General features: G+C 42.0%; 1 protein-coding gene across 1 annotated transcript; it reads left to right on the forward strand.

Moving 5' to 3' along the window:
• The first annotated feature begins 415 nt into the window (after positions 1–415).
• Positions 416–6,284, forward strand: cbx5 (chromobox homolog 5 (HP1 alpha homolog, Drosophila)). Its single transcript, XM_023291309.3, has 5 exons — positions 416–572; positions 1,099–1,279; positions 1,856–2,078; positions 2,759–2,859; positions 4,515–6,284. The coding sequence occupies exons 2-5, from the start codon at positions 1,149–1,151 to the stop codon at positions 4,654–4,656; spliced, it is 597 nt and encodes a 198-aa protein (XP_023147077.1). The 5' UTR covers positions 416–572; positions 1,099–1,148; the 3' UTR covers positions 4,657–6,284.
• Positions 6,285–18,046: the final 11,762 nt, after the last annotated feature.

Below are 18,046 nucleotides of genomic sequence, written 5' to 3' on the forward strand. Positions count from 1 at the left end.
TCAAAGAGATGTCGAAGATGTCCGGTGGAAAAGAAAATTTCTACGAAAGTCCGTTTTGTATTTGCTGTTATTGTGCTATTAATCATACAGTGGACATAAGACAGTCAATACTGAGGGAAATGTAGGGGGAAGCATATCAAAACTGTACATTACAGCCCTAAATGACTCTAGTTTTTGACTTGTAGGTGGAGGCGGAGCTGTACCTTAGTGCAGTAACACCATACCTCCCACTAGCAGAAAATACTGAACATACACACACGTTTCTATCTAATATGTATTTCTGCACGAAAACACAATGCACTACAATAAATATGTCTCAAGCGGTTTCTGAACTGAGTTAAAATAATGGAGGGGCATATTAACAGCAGAATATATAGGTCATCAGCTGACCGAGGGGCGGGTACATTTATTGTGCGCCTTTAACGCGCGCTTTTTGCGCACAGCACCTTTTAGTGATTCAAGCTACATGCTAAAGTAGCGCCGACGTTGGCCTCGCAGACTGCTGGTCCACAAAAGACGGGGGCTATCGCCACGGTTAGCTGGTCAAAACCTACGCTTTAGGCATCCAAAGAGTAAGAAATCATGTGTACATCAGTGTGCTTCATGCTGCTGCAAGTATCGATTCGTGGTTCGATATCAGAGTTAGCTAGCTCGGTGAAGCGTTAGCTTGCAGGCTACCTTCTTTAGCAAGTTTGCCTTTGACGCCCATTGGTTAGCTTGTAGCTAAGCATAGCGTCATATCGTTATTTCTCAGTGTTTTTTCTGGCAATGCTATGTGATCTTTAAGGGTTTCATCGACCGGACGTTTTCTGAGACACAGTTAGTTGGCGTATTGATTTCGCACTTTTGGAAGGGTTAGTCGTGCCTGTTGCAAATTGAACAAAACGACAATGCTATGATGCCTTTCGTTGATATGCTATAGCCATCTTGCTAGTGTTGGGTAACGTTAAGAAAATCATCTGACCATTAACTTGTAAACTCACTGTGGTCAACGTTGTTTGAGTTTCGTACATAACACATTCATGTATGCATATCAACTTGAAGTCTGGAAAAGAGTATTTCTTTAACGTTGCTTCCCTGTTGTTTTTTCTTGGACAGGGAGCTGCCAGTGGCCTGCAACAGCGTAGTTTTAAACATCAAACTTTACTATGGGAAAAAAGTCTCGTGAAGAGGAATCCTCATCCTCTGATGAGGAGGAATATGTTGTGGAAAAGGTGCTGGACAGGAGGGTGGTGAAAGGCAGGGTTGAGTTCTTCCTTAAGTGGAAAGGATATTCAGAGTAAGTAACGGCCAGTCTGCTAACCAGTGATTTCAGTCCTAAGCTCTATCAACACCACAGGGATGGATAATAAATACAATTCAAAATTACCAATAACTGATGCAATTTAGTTTCGGTGTGTTTTCTTTCAGCAAGTGGCATCTATAAGAATACAAAAACCAAAATAAATGTAAACCTCAGATCTGTAAACTGGGTGCATGTTCATTTATGTATATTATGTGTTATACAGAACACAAAACATGTACATTTTCGGCGTAACAGTAATGCATTATGGTGATATATATTTTGTCCACTTTGTTTTGTGTGTGCACACAATTGATAACCTTTAGAGCATAGTAATGCATGGTTCCATTCAGAAACAAACTGTGCAAACTCCCTAACTTTATCAGTTAACAATGTGAATATAATTAATCAAAAGGGCAGGGTTATTTGCTGTCTTTCTGAGTGAGATAACTATCATATATAGACTTAAGTTTTAAACATCACATCTATTATATCAAGCCTGATGTCCTATTATTGTCTCATCAAGAGTAGTGGCTGTACTGTACTTACTTGTTGCACTGTGATCTTCCTCAGTAAGCACAACACGTGGGAGCCAGAGAAGAATCTGGACTGCCCTGAGCTTATTTCAGAATTCATGAAGACCTACAAGAAAGGTGGTGGGAGCACCACACCAAGCAGTGGGGCCAGCAAATCAAGCTCAGGCCCCTTGGGACGCTCCAAAGACTCCGGTAGCTCCAAGAAGAGAAGCTCAGATGATGACGAAGAGGGCGGAAGTAAGCCCAAAAAGAAAAAGGAGGCAAGTATTGTGTTGGTTTAGTGGATTTGTTTCAAATTTGAAATGTGTTTGGATGCAGTAATTATTCGGCAGAGTGCTGCATTTAAGCATAGCGTGATTGGAGACATGGTGTATTTAATTCACTGAAATTAATTGCATTAGGTGTTTTCACTGTAGGTGTGTCTTTGATGAATCATTTGCATGTGTGAGGGTAACACCTTTCTCAAGGTTTGTGTGCTGCACAGTAGGGACTCTAAAGTACTTATCCACTTCTGTGAGCTTAACTCATTTTAAATCTTGTAGTTAATATGTTAATTACCAGTTGATGGGTGCTTTATTTTAGACAGAAGATAAAAACCGTCGCTTTCCTACATTTTTCACTTACTGCAAGTTTTACATGGCATACAGTAAATGTTTATTGAATCAGTGAATTGTTTTTCTTCCCCTTTTTCACGTGACTTAATTAGTGCAGTGAATTATGTCTTAAGCTTTAAAATTGCTTATAAAAATCCTATAAATCTGTAAAATAATTGCCTGTGTAGATATGTTTTTATGCCAGATTGATTTTTGTAAGAACTGTAGATGCATTCTGTAAATGAATTTGTTTGCCAATGCTTCTAATCACAACTGGTGTAAAATGTAAAACTTGGATGCAACATGCTACAGGTGTGTGGGTAAATATTTTGTTTGTTGTCTTCCAGGATGAAATCCTAGTTGCACGTGGCTTTGAGAGAGGACTGGAGCCAGAGAAGATCATTGGAGCAACTGACTCATGTGGAGACCTAATGTTTCTTATGAAGTGGTTAGTTTTGTTTATATTTTCCAAAAATTTTCATTTGAAACTCATTGTTGGCCCCGTATATTCCTGCACACTTAATCACTAAAACACGTATAAAGTAGTCTTTAGAAATCTTGCATGAACAGTCCTAAAGATAGCTATTTTATTTTTAATCAGGTTGTACACTGCTTTAATGGCACTGTTAAAAAAACAAATAATAATACTATGACAGCAGCTTTTTGTTGGAACAGTTTTTTTTTTGTTGTTGTTTTTTTAAATTTCTGGTAAGATAAAATGTTATAAAATTAGTCTAAGCTGCCTGTGTCTTTATGGAGACACTGTGTTCTTCACTGGACTTTTCAAGTAAATAAACACCGACTGCAGCATTGGAGTTAATACAGATACATTTTTTAGTATTGTATATTTATTTTAAAATGAAGATGATACTTTTAAAGAAAGTAGATTTTCTTTTTAGTCCAACACAACGATGATGTACTGTTTAAGTAGGTGTAATTGGGGAAAACTTTTATGGTTACTTTTTTTTTCTGAACAACTTCATTCTGGTAGTGAAGAATGTTTGGTTTTTAATAAGGTACTTATTATTCATATTTCTGGGTTGGCATTGGTGTTGCTCTGGTTTCTGAGTGTTAACCTTTTGTACTGTGCTGTGGTTGCAATCTTTTCTATGGCTACATTCAATTTGTAATGGTATGATTCTTCGAAATGGCAGCTCTCAATGTGTCATATTTCCTCTTGCAAATTACCTATTAGCAGTGCTAATAGCCTGGCTGTCCATTCATATATAAACAGCAAGCCACACCATAAAACTTTATGTAACTGCATATTATCTGAATGGATATATGAAGTACCTAGCCACTCACGCCTGTTGAAGTCTCATTCAAGGGTTGAGGTAGTAGTTGTACCAGAGTTCCTTTTTTTTTAGTACTGTTATTTATTTATTTTTTTTAATTAAACTGGAAAATTGATAGGAATATAAAAATAAAATAAATGTAAACATCAGTATCAGATCCTAAGCAGATTCACAGGCTCCATCTGCCTATCTCTGCATATGAGAAGGACTGGTTATGATTTTTTTCATAGCATCATAACTGTATAATTTAAAAGAAAATTACAGCTCTCGTTTGAAATCGCTCTTCTACTGCTTCTAGTAATGAAGGTTATACACATAATAAATGGGGGAAAGTACACCTAAAGCAAATCTTTAATGGAGCTTTGTGGTGATTCAGTTGTATGCTGAAATGTATAAAAACACATATAAACAGGATTATTATTTTTGAATTTTAGTTTAAACATAACTAACTAGGAATAACACGGTTCAATGAAGTCTTTCAGTTTACAAAAGGAGGGGATTGATTATATTGTAGGTTTTTATTTTTTTAGAAAACTGTAGAACAGCAGCTAAATTATCCAATTCTTTTTTTCTTTAAGTTGCCATGGAATTTTGCAGACACAACTGAAAAATGTACAGTGCATTTCCAGTAATATACAGACAACTTTGTGAAGTATTCTTGCAAGCTATCAATTTTATGTTAAGTGTAGTCCTGGCATTTGTACAGATTGTTGGGCATCTGTGAACAGGGAATCACTATGAAGTGTGAAAATGTATCGGTCTTCTGCCGAGATGCACAGTTCTGAACATGGATGTTTATCTCTTGCAGGAAAGATTCTGATGAGGCTGATCTCGTGCTTGCCAAGGAGGCTAATCATAAGTGCCCACAGATTGTCATAGCCTTCTATGAGGAACGTCTCACCTGGCACGAAGATAGTGACAAGAAGGAGAAGGACGCTGTCAGTGCGTGAGTGCATCACTGCAGGAGGAAACAGGACCTCCTCCACTGCAGGGACAACCTTGAGTCGGACATTTTTCACACCCAAAACTCCCATCCCTCACCTTTACCATGTCCAATAATGACACAAAGACAGCAAACACGGCTGTGTTACCTCCATCCATGCCCCATTGGAGCACAAAGGCCCAGACTGCTGAGGAGGATCCATCAGACGGGAGGAGAAGCTGTAATTGACATGGGTGAAAATGCTACTGGGGAGAGTTTCTACTGTTCTATCTTTGTATTCTTTACCTTCTTTTTAATATCTTAACACATGTTTTAGTGCTTACAGGATACGGTTATGTTAGTATGGTGTTCCTACAGAGATGGCCATCTGCTCCCCAAACATAGTTTTGAAAACTAGAGCTGGTACAAGCTGTGCAGTGAACTTCTTTCACGGTGAGTGCACAACTCCCATCTTACGTTCATTGCACTTTTTTTCTTTAAGAGCTTATTGAGGACGAGACCATAATTTTGATGTTCAGGAAGCGACCACCGCAGTGGCTTCCTGACTGCATAATCAGTTCCTTTTTTTTAAAAAGAAAAAAAACTTTTTATCTCTTGTAGATTTTTCAGTTTGTCCTGTCTGCAGGGTTATACCTTCTCAATTTGAAGAATTGCAGAGGACAAAAGCCAAATATGTCTTCAAATGTAGTGACTTCCTTGTTCATTCTTTTTAGTAGTAGTTTGTTTTTCTCTTCTTATTTCCAAGTTTCAATGTATGAATGTTGTGTGATGCGTCTTTAGTTTTTTTTGTTTGTTTTGTTTCTTCACACTATCACCAGTTTAAGGAAAGGATAAAAAAAAATATTCTGCTCTGCTTGGATCTATCATTTTAACTGCAATGTTATTTTTGTACGAGTATAATTTTCACAGGTTAGACAATCCACATGAAATGAAACCAGCATTCACACCAGTCATTAGGGTTCTGCCATCTTGTGGCTAAAAGATGTAAACCATGACTCTGACCAATCTCAATGGAGACAGCCCTGCATTTTTAATTGTTGTTGATCTTGTTAGTTAGTAATACTTTGATATATATATATTTTTTAAATGACATTAAGCAGTAAAATCCGCTCACCAGAGTGTTCACTATTGAAATCATGGTATTATTAACTGTAAAAATTAAAACCAGCTTATAATTGGATTATTCCTCCTAGGTTCCATTGTGATGAGAAACACGGTTGTTCTTGGCTTTAATCTTTGAAATTTGTCTGTGACCTGGAAAGCGTGTAGTCAGTTCTTATACAGAAGATGGATGCTGGTTTTGTAGGTTGAGCTGTTGAGCTCCAGCATGAACTCTTAGGACCAAATGTTTGGTGTCTACAGACTAAGATCTGCTCTGTTTTTCTGAAGTTTTCAGCTTTATTCGGCATTGTGAATGATGGCTATGATCTCCCCTTTCATATACACACAGTACATAAATCATGTCCCTTGTTATCACTTAGATTATCGTTTTGGTGTCATTTTCTTTCATTCAAAATATTTTGTCCCCAATTTTTGCCAGTGCAGGATTTTTAAAAAGTAGACTATTTCTTGTGTGACTGCAATGTTACAAATATGTGTACAGTAGCACCCTTTAATAAACATTTTCAATGTTGACGTTGCTGTTGGCCTGCTTCTTTTTTGGGGGGAGGGGGGTTATTCTTGTCAAAGAAAACCCTAATAATACTAAATATTAATCGTTTTGGATAAAATGAGTAGCAGATTACATTACTGCACTAAACAGTCACTTAATATCAGGAGGTTTCCTAATATCAGACAAGGAAGAGAGCTGTCTGTCTTGGGCAAAGAATAAACAGGTAAGTTGTAGTTAAATTACGGTCTGTCAAAATGAGCCCATTTTCTTTCCTCACCTGAACAAAATGTCTCAAGAGCACCAGCTGCTTTTCCCCAGCAGATGGTGCTGTTAAACAATGCCAATGCAAAAGTCTGAAATGTTTTTATGCAAGTCATTCACGGTTGAAGCACTTAATGTTGCTCACTACCACAACTCATAAATTTGCGTTTATGATTTGTGACTGTTATGCATCTTTTTCTGGGGGCAGCGATTCACGTTGCGTTGGGCGACTAGCATCAAGCGTCTCACATGGTTGAACCCACTCAGTGGTCCACCAACTCGGGTTGTGCAGTGAAGCATAAAGAGCTCAAACTCTCATATATTCAACTTAATCTCACACAGTTTACCAGCATATTTAATATGTCAGTCTGAAATGTACCAAATTTAAAGCAGAGCACATGAAAAATATTTAAAATTGCTTCCATTTGCTGTTTGGCTTGTGGCATTGGCCTTTAATTGGATAAAGGAACCAGAGTCAGTATGGTTCAGGGATGGTTAGTGCTTTAAACCCCCTAGGCCAATGAGGTAGCCCCTATTAACTTGATGTCATGATGCAGTCATTAAGGAAACTCAGTGAGTGTAACACCGCAGCTTGTATGACAAACGCAACACACAGAATATGTAATGCTGTAATAAGTCTGGAAGGGGTGTTTCTTCAACTAGAAAATGGCATGGAGGAGGTGCACGAGCCAATTTCCACTAAAACTAGACTCCAAAATGTAACAACCAACTACAATTTTTCTTAATCCAGCCATTAGGACAAAAGCAGGAAATTAGTTGCTTATTAAAATATGACTTGTTTATATAGAATTGTGTCTCTGCAATGAAGACAGACAGCCAGATAAGTTCTAAACTGCAGTGAAGGTTGAGTCTTGTGCTTCTCTCACCACCATCTTTTTCTTTCTTGCTGCCTTTTATAGCGGCACTCTGACACACACGCGCACACACACACACACACACACAGTGCTGCTTGGCTACGTCTAAAGTGATGGAATTTTCCTTGCAAAAAGGCTTTTACACTCCAAATGGAATGCAAAGGTCACTAGTAAATATCCAGCCCCTGGGACCATTAAGCTGGGCAAAGGGAGCGAGCAGCAGGCTGTTTTATGGAGCCTGGAGCTGTCTGCGGACAAACCCAGGCCGGTAGGTTTGGTCGGGAAAGCCAGTGTGGCACTCATGGGAGCTCTGCCACACTGACATGTGTGGCAAATACAGATGTCGAAGCAGTTTCGGTACGTGATCCAAAGCACAACAGAGTGAAGCTTCACCGAAGCTGAAAATTTAAAGGAGGAAATCCTTTAAAATTTGGGCCTTGTGCTGGAAATGAGCAGCAGTCTGTGCCATGTTCAGCCAAGACGCATTTGCTTTCCGGAGCACATTAATAGTTTGATATTTTCAATATACACCTATAAATTTCACGCAGCTTTTTAGCCAGATGTGTCTCACAGAGTGTGTTCTTTGTGTCCAATGTTGGTGTAAATTTATTTATTTATTCGTAAGGGCCTCTCTTCACTTCAAACATACTCCCCCCTTACTAGTAACTTCTAGTGCAAATGAGTTCCACTGGGGATTGTCCACAGCAGAGGTGGGTCGTTTCGCAGCACAATACACCAAATGAGTTTCGGGGGAGCTACTGTGCAGCTGTGATGAGCAAAGGGACTGCTGCAGTGGGCATCATCAGAGTTACGGCTTGCTCATGGATGCCACTAAAACAGCAAACAAACGTGCACTCATACAGACAACACACACACCCACACACACATACACACACACACGGTGCAATGTACGACCACCTTGCATGTTAAAGAAAAAACTAGTCTGAGTGAAGCTTGGAAAAAGTGCTATAAGTCACAAGTATCACAGAGTCCAGTGTAATCTGATGTGACCTTTCTTGTGCTGTGATCATGGAGACACAGCTGCCCAACAGCTGTGTCTCCATTTCCTTGTTGCAGTCAGATAAAAATGTCTGCAGCGACGACTGGCTCATCATCTCTCAGCACAGTGCACTGATCTGTGTGAAGGTGATTGCGATGCGATGCTCTAATTTGGGCAGCTATCACACTTAATGTGCAGTAAAGCGCCACAGACAAAGCTTCTTCGTTCGGAATGCCCCCCTCTCCCTGCGCCACAGCCCTCACCACCAACCTTCTGCTGGCTGTGTTTCCCCTTCACCGCCACCGCCGCCGCTACCCCCCACTCCTCCCTTCATCTCCTCTACCCACCAGGGGAAAAGAGTTATAGCTGCCATAAAAGGCAGGTAATGCATTGTTAACTAATTCTGTCTGCTCAGAGCTGATATATCCTCTGCTCTAAATCTCTGTGCTTCCAATAAAATGCAAATGCTAATGCTTGCCCTCCATGAGCTGATATCATTTTTAACAGGCCAGAGGTAAATGCTAGAGAAGGGTGGGGTGGGCCAGTGGTAGTTTGTGACACGGTGGGGCTTTGAGCTTTCATGGTACATTCTGTCATAAAGGAGACCTCGAGACCTGCTCCACATACCACTGACCAACAGCATGCATGCGTGTAAGTGTGCACATGTGGCTGCAGGTATGAACACGAGGCTGCAACGGTGCATTTCTGATTGTATGAGAAGTCATAGTTAACCTCTGATAGTTTAAAATCAAGAGTGGCACCTTTATCACTACGAAACCAGCACTAGAAGCTTTTCAGTCAGTACTCTTTCACCATCAAATAACAGAAGCCAATTTGCCTGCGGATGTAATGCATCATATTTCCATGTTAATAGTAGTGTCATACTTCGTGTAACCTTGGGCTTCTAAATATTGATCCACTTCTAGATTTTCAATTATCCTGTGCCGTTTTTCTGCCATCTGGTAAGGACCAGTGATTTGTGTTCCTTCATATCTGGAGGCTTGTCCTGTAATTAGACCATAAATTAATTTGCAGAGAAGAAAGCAGAAAAGATTGAAGGCATTAAGTAAGTCCTCGGTGGCTGGAGACAGAAAATCATAGCAAACCACAGCATAGTGTTTTATTCACTAGTATAAGATAATTGGATTACAAATTCCAACACCATAACTTTTTTTTTGTTTGGGCATGTGTCACTTGTTTGTCTTTCAACTATTTAAAACCATGCTGCTGCTAATGATTGCTTGTAAGTCACTTCTTCAGTGAATGACTAGAAATCATCCACTGACATAATTATGTCTAATTGCTTGCAGTGCAACAGCAAAATGATTAGGAAAAATTGTGTACATTAGTGTCAGAATGTGTGTGAAACTTTGCAGCGAAATCTGCTGCAAATCCATCAGTGTTTTTTCTTTAAAATGCCCCTAACCCCACCGCCCCACATAGACGGAACAATTGTGCGCTTCGAACCGAGCTCTTATTTACAGCACTGCTCAAGTGGAGGTCCTAAAAAGCCCAATGCATCTTTATTGATTTTAAATTGGGAGTATAAGCTCCCTTGCAAGATTAGCTCATTGTCCCCTGCTGCTAAATTACACATAGTGATTGGGGCTGTCGCTGCACAGTTTCGGAGCACTACAACAGCAGCTCTTTTTGCCATGTGGAAATTCACATTAGACAAGCCTAAGTTCCTCGCTTAAAGCAATTAAGAGAAAAATGATGTAACAGGATGGGCTTCTCTTGCGGCGGGAAATGCTAAATCAGCAGGGTCTGAGTTTAAAACACTGTATACGAGCATAATGTGATGTGAGCGAGGGTAATGTCACAGAAAGATTGGCACAGTAGGCCGTAGGTGGAAAACTGTGTGGGTGCACCTTCTCTACATGATACCTTGGGTGTTATTAAGCAAGGCCACAGATGCCAGCATACTCTGATCATATCTTGTGGGGCTTGAGAGGCAAGGTCAGCCAACACAGAGCCCACTTGCTCCCCCCCTTCATTCTCCATCACACAGTCCCTCAGCCCTGGCCTCCCGGAGGAAACGCCTGACTGCCATGCCGCTACAGACAGCATGTGTCCCTGAATTTATGATGGCGACTTATTGGCGGCCTTTCACGTTAAAAGTCATCTTGAATTTCCCAGTCTAGCTGTATGTGTGGTGAGCGTTAATCCAGTAACATTCAGAGCAGACACGTACGGGGTCTGGCTTTCTGCCAGCTCTGAGCCCTGACAGTCTTTGACCCACCGCTGACCACAACATTCTCCTGCCTCTGCTCCCAGCCATAGCCAGCCCTGGCATAATACCGAGCGATAAACTATATAACGTTACACTGCATATGAACGTGAGGTATTACACGCTTTAAGGTACAATATGCAAGTGAGAAAAGTCCAGCTGTGACAGGCTCATTTTGTCAAAGTGGGAAAAAATCACATCTGTCTACTGTAGACCTCCACACATCTTACATTTTAATCGCAGGTTGCCAAATGTGTCAAATGAACATGAAGTTTCGGTCCTTTCTATTTCTATCAAGGATTAGAGTTCAGAGAGGCCATTAAATCCCTGGGATTTTCTGTAGTGGTATTTATTTCAACAGGAGATATGAAGGTCCACATTAACTGATCCACAAGGAATAATTCTGGCAGAAGTTAAAATGCTGCTAATCTTGCCCAGGCCTCGGAGTGGAAAGCTTTCAACAACACGAGCTGCTCTGCTGCTGGAGGTGGCTCCTGAACTGATTATAATTTTAGTGGCTTATAAAGGCTTGATAAATACTTTATAAAGCCACATTTCATAACAAATCTAACACATAAAAGAAGGCATAGATGTTACTCCACAAGGGATAAAGGGGCTCTTGACAGGTTATTGAAGAGGTTTTATAATTCAATATTACAACCACCATCCTTGTAAGAGCGCTGTCATCTCCCAAGGCTCACAGAATATATAAGTTAAACACACATTCAAGTGCTCACAGTCTAGTCCATTACACTGATTAGCAGTAAACACATTTGTAATAAAACTTAGTGAAATAGAGGAGGACGGTCTGCACACTGATTCATGGGAGAATCTCGGTGAAATATAATGTGTCTGAGACGTCGTACTTCTGAGGGTGCAGTGATACAAGGCTTTATTTACAGGATCTGTAACACATACAGGCCGATTTATCCAAACAGCTCATGTCTAAACATTGAGTCCTTCATTTCAACTGCTGGCCAGAAATAAACCCAGGAACAGCAGTACGACGGGGGTCCAGTGGATGTGAAAGGATCTGGGAAGCAGAGCAGACCAAACAGATGTCTTTCCACTACATAGACACCTCCTACGTATATCTACTGTCTGTCCACCACTTTACCTAAATATCCATCTGTCTGATTCTCGCTCTTTCTCCCTGTCAGCCCCCCTCCTCCTCTGTAATTCCATTGCGCTTTCGTTGCCTGGTTGGAAATCTGTTCACCATGCACTGAACTACCCATTACATAAGCGTTATTGGAAGGTTTAATGATCCATTTTAGCACAGAGCTTTCCTTTCTTTCTTTTTCTTTTTCTTTTCTCTTTCTTTTTTTGTTAAACCAGGCAGCTGTTATTAGAGGAAGAAGAGCAGGAGGAGGAAGAAGAAGAAGAAGAAAGAGCAGATCATGTGTTTCCACTTTTGACCTCTCCACTTTGGCATGTACACACCTGGTTCAGTTTAGAATGCTGTTTTTTGTGGAATAGCTGCCGGGTAGTGGTTTCATCTGAGGAGTAGAGGTCTAAAAGTTTACACCACCAGCTTTCCCTCTCTCACGGGTTATTTTAGTGTGCATTCAGAAATTTGCTGTCATGTCAGCAGCGAGAGACACTAAGATGTGAAAGTCATCGGCAGTGTTAAGCACTTGAGATGAAACCGCAAGAGAACAGTCTCACCTTTAGGAAACATTAACAATCTTGTTTTTGAAAGAAGAACATTTTGTGCAGATGTTTACAGGCTGAGATAAATATCCTTTGATAAATTTTGTTAGCGAGGGAGCATTACTTCAAAATGACATCTTTAAGGGTGTATTTTAACCCCAACTATGTGAAAATGTATGTCAGATGTGTTGCCTTGATTATGGAAGGGCAAATCACGGCCACCTCAGACTCTGAGCTGCTCATCTGTTTCCTATTGGAGGAAGTGATTCTGGCAGGAAGGCAGGGGCAGTAGATGAAGGCAGGCTGGGATAGAAAGACGGTTAAAAAAAAAAGAAGGGAGCAAAGAGGGTAGAGAAACAGGAAATGACAGTGTGACCCACTGGGCCCACTTACTACCTTGCCAGAACCCTCCGGCCACAAACCAGCCTACTGGGTCGGCAGTTTCCATCACCTGCTGCTTCTGGTTCCTTAACATAAATCCAGGTGCTCCTGAATAAAGCTCTCTTTCTCCAGGAGCCACGGGGAGCCGGAGGGGAGGCTGCACCACTGGAGGGGCTGTACCACCAAAACAGCTGAAGCTCTGCCTCTTTGTGAGAACATGTCATGGAAAATGCTGCTCCCAAATAAGGGTAAGCTAAAAGAGCTGGGGATTTTCTACCAGTCCCCTGCTAGTTCAAAGCTCCATTTCATTAATTCTGTCTTCTAATTAAAAGAAGCTGGACCATTCAATATAAAGTTGCTGCATGGTTTTATTACTGTTTCCAACCTGCCTGATATTAATATAATCCTGGTCCACAGGGGAAGGGGGAGCTGCAGCTCTTCCCAGCTCCTCACTGCCCCCTGGCAAGCCTGAATGGCCTCTGCAGCCGCTGAGCTGATAAACCTAGAAATCATTCCCGATTCCAGCCAGAGCTCTTTACAGTACCTTCAGCGCTCCCTGGTGATGGATTAATGCACTGTTGTTGTCATTTTATTGCCATTTTATTGCCCTGGTGCAATTTACCAGGCTTTATGTGCCTCCTCTGTCCGGCGAAGCAACGCGCATGCTCATAGGAGACCGACATACCGAGACAAAGGGCCACCTCTCCAGCCGAGGACTGCGCATGCGCACCACACAGACTGCCCTTATAACACAAGACACACACACACGCAATCTAAATCAAAAACACGATTCATTCCAACGCAAATGGGGTACTATACAAGCGAGTAGATGTAAGACTCAGTAGTGAATCTTTCAGCCACCTGACGGAGTTCACATCCACCGCTGCTGTGTTCCACTTCCACCACCTGAGGGCAACATGACTCAACCGGCCCGCAGATGCAGCCCTCATGCAACCACACAGCCTCACATTATGCATTACAATATTTATGTTTCCTCTCTCTAGAGCTGTTTGAGGATCACAGCATTCAACCTGAGTTTCCTCTCCTTTGATTTGCATGCAGATGCAACTCCACAAAACAAACCCCCACTTCTATCTGCTTGGTTTTCATGACAGAATGCTCCAGTTTATATTAAGGATTTTGACATTTGAGAAAAATATAAATCTGCAATTACAATAAAGCTGCTAAACAGCCACTAAATTTTCCACAACCTTCATTGTAACACTTACAAACACAGCGAAACGTTTCAAGTGTGATTGCTTAAAGTAAACACACCCACCCACAGACACGCCACACAGCTGCTGATGTCAGGTCGCTGTTGTAACATGTGGAGGAGCTTTGTAATATCTCCTGCCAAACTATTATCTCTTTCACGCTGTGGGAAAAAAACAGCAACGTGCCTACAGCCAACCGATTTGGCTGGAAAGGCATTCTTGGATTGCATTCTATTTCCCTGTCTTTATTTTGGTATAATTATGTTATTTAACATTAGGCAATGGTTTTAGGTCTCTGTTACACACAGTAAACAGAAATTATTGCCTCAGATCGATACTTTATTTGTTAATGTGATAATATATCGCTGAATGATACAGAAAGTGATCTTGTAAATGTAATCTTTAAGGAACTACTGAACACTATGTGACTGAAGATATGAAGTGGTCGTGGCAGGAAGCAGCCACCAGAGGGAGCACAGATGCTGTTAAATTGAGGGGAGCTACCTGAAAATTAAAATCATTAGACTTCAAAAACAAAAGAAAAAGAAAACATGAAATGATACACCATTGATCTTATCATTCTAGAATCATTTCAGATGCTTATCAGCTGCTATAACTATGCTTCAGACAACTCCACTTTTGTCTACTTCGTCCATCCCTGCCTTGACATTTAGTTTATGTCTCACTTTGCCTGTTTGGTGTAGAGGAGCATGTGGATATATACCTGTTTGCATATTTCTTTCACATTTGTGGTGTAAAGTACAGTCTTTGCAAGGACCTGTAACCTCAGAATCTTTTACGCCCTGAGAGCTGCTGATCCATCACTCTTAATGGAAGAGGATAAGTTTCAGCCAGTGAAAGAGAGAACAGACAAAGGCAGGACGATTTATGACGGACACAGAAGTGGAACTTCTGGCTGTGGGCCTTGATCTGAGCTGAGCTGTGGCTAGGATAGTCTCGGCTACGCCTTAGGCCAGGGTCATTCCTCCCTCACCTCCCACTCCACACATTACTCCCGATCCAGAGAACTTCAATCTCCACACCAAAATCCAAATCTCTGTCCTAAGCTTTTGAAGTTCCCCTTGCCCCCGTCTTCTGGACTCACTTTTGCATGTCTATCTATTCCAGTGAGTGCTGAGCTCTGGGTGGTGAAATATGGAGTGGAGACCTGTTACATGTTAGCTTAGGAGATAGCCAAGGTGTAAATTATGTGGGAGTCTCTGGCCAGCCTTATTTATGAGAGGCCTGTCAGGTGTTTAGGTGTTGGAGTGAGATGTGCGGCTTAAATCGTTTATCTCGCTGTAAATCAGGTCAAACAGGCCACATCTGTTTGGACAGTGTATGTTTACGCGTGTGCGCCTGTGTTTGAGCGCTAGTTTTTTGCTGGAGGACTATGTGAGTCCGGACTGTGATAATGTCAAGGCATAGGTGTTAATGCGTCGTCGTGAATGTGAAGGCATGTGGATGTGTTTGTAGGGCTGTTTTGTCTGGAGGCCATCATGGCGGGTGCAGATGGGCTGAAACACGAGCTATAGTTGTAGCTATTATGCCATCTGACGAACAAAGATGCCTTTTATAGATCCCCTCAATCCCTACACCTGCCGTCGCCGTTTTACATTATGAGCAAACATGAAACCTACTCAACATTTTTCCTGTTTCCTTTGTGATGTCCCTGTCTGTCTTTATCCCAGACATATCATGTAGAGGTGGATATCTGTGAATGTAGCCCATCTGAGGACATCAGGTATCACTCAGCAGGTAGTTAGACCTGTCACCAGATGATGGATACCAGCTCTCAGACAGAGGAACTGCAGCAAACAGGTTGCATAGACCCTGTATTTGTTGTCATCATTCCCCCACAAGGCGTTGCCTATAGCGCGAGCTGCGTCTCCCCTTCTGTTCACCCTATTGTCTGTCCTCTGACTCGGCCTTGTCTCGACACAACAATGGCATGGGACCTGGCTGGAGCGTTTTGTTTCCCCTAAGTGGGAGAGCGTTAGATCTTAAAGTGAGACCAAAGGCATGAGGGAGTGCAGAGAGGAGGAGAGATGAGCCGAGCTGAGGTTGAAAGGGGTTAAGAACATGAGACAGAAAGCTCCGGAGAGAGATGGAGAGGATGAAACGAAGGGGTGGAGAGGACGGGAATGAGGGAGAGGAAGAGGGACAGAGGATGATGTGCTAGAGGCAGGTACATCTGCATTCTCTCCAAACACAGCATAGGCCTGTCTTAGGTGTCTCTATCCCAGCAGCACTCACTGGCAGATTTATGGCCTCGGCTCGTGCATGTGTGTCTATGCATGTGTGTGTGTGTGTGTGTGTGTGTGTGTGTGTGTGTAGGAGCGGGAGGGATAAATTGAGAGCGAGAGACACAAGGTATGAGAGAGAAAGAGAGAGAGGGTATGTGAGTGGAGGCGAAGGGCAGCAAGCAAAATAGCAGCCATGTTGCATTCCATCGATATCACAATTTTCACCCCCTCCTCCCTCCTGTTCCCAGCCATATTTCATCCTTCCTCTCTCCCTTTATCCTTCCCTGCTCCTCTCTCCTCTCCCTCTCTGTCTCATCACCCTGCTCTTCACTTGGCGCTCTTGGCCCTTCCATTGCTCTGCTGGGTCCCAGGCTTTAAAGCCCTCTCAGGGGGAAGGGTGTAAATCTGTCTCCCCGTCTCAGGAGATTTCCTGGGGCTCAGCAGACTCAACAAAGCCTGGCCAGTGTGTGGAGGACCAAATGTTACTTACACACACACACACACACACACACACACACACACACACACACACACACACACACACACACACACACACACACACACACACACACACACACACACACACACACACACACACACACACACACACACACACAGGCATTTCTACTTCCATCTTTGTGTGGACTCTCATTGACATAATGCACTCCCTTGCCCCTTACCATAACCTTAACCATCACATATAAATGCCAAACCTCTGCCCTTACGTTAATCAGGGTCTAAATCTAACCTGAGCTGAACTCTAAAACCAAAACTCAAATTTCATTTTAAAGTGTGTGAGAAAGTAGGAATCAGTCAAAATGTCTTTACTTTCCAAGAAAAAAAAAGTTTTCAGTCGTCAGGTTTAAAACTCAGATCAGCTCTCCTAACCCACACACACACTCAGGAAAAACCAACACGTGAGTAGATATTCATTCATACACGCTTGGCCTTGTTGAGAAGCTCCTGTGAAAACAAACAGGTGTGGCTTCTTCCTAGTCTAGCCTGGGAAACCAGTGTTTGTGTTTGTGTGCGTCCACAGGAGACCCTGCCCCCCCCCAAAACCTTTTGTCCACAGGGACTGTCCAGACAAGCTTGTTGTCCCTCTTTATTTTCTCTCTCTCCCCTCTTCTTTTTTCTCCACTTCCCTCTCTGCTTTATTGCACTTGATTCTAAGCGCGTCCATTCCTGAGATGGCTCAGATAGCAGCTGAAGCTAAATTGCCCATCATAAAGCATCTGCAATAGCAATGGAGCTCTCAGGGAGGGACTGCTGCAAGGGGGTACGAGGCGGTTAGGGCTCACTATGAAAATACAAGGTCCTCTTTTTAATCTTTAAATGTGGAATATGAACTCTGTTTCAACATCCACAAATCATCAAGGCCCTTCCTTAAACATTAAACGATTCTGTTGCATGATCGATTTCCTGAGTGCCTCCTAAATCAGTTTTATGCATATAATTTTCAGGAACATTTGGCTATTTGAGTGTGTGGGTTTTGGAGGAAAGTGACTGAAAATCAAAAGTAAAATGATCTAAAGGTATTTCGGGACGCCAAAATGCTTCTGCATGATACTACTAATTACTCACACAAGACAGGCTAGTTAGAGTGAGATGCTGTGATTTATGGCGGAGTCGTATATTTGGGTGTGCTATGTTCCTGTCAAATGGTTGACAGATAGATGACTGCTGGGCTGTAATTGGCCTTCCTGTTTGTATCTTTTCTCATGTAACAACAAAAGCAGTTCCAGGCCTTGACTGTAGAGGGTGCCCATGTGAGAGATCAGCACTGTCCCAGTATGACAACAACAGATTTTTTTTTTTAAAGAGGAAGAAGAAACAAAGGAGAAAGGACGGATGAGGAAGTAATGTGCAGATGGGAAAGACACATGAGAGGTTACTGGAGTGCTTTCTCTCTCTCACTCTCCCTG

This window comes from Amphiprion ocellaris, chromosome 8 (genome assembly GCF_022539595.1).
Source record: "Amphiprion ocellaris isolate individual 3 ecotype Okinawa chromosome 8, ASM2253959v1, whole genome shotgun sequence".
NCBI lineage: Eukaryota > Metazoa > Chordata > Actinopteri > Pomacentridae > Amphiprion > Amphiprion ocellaris.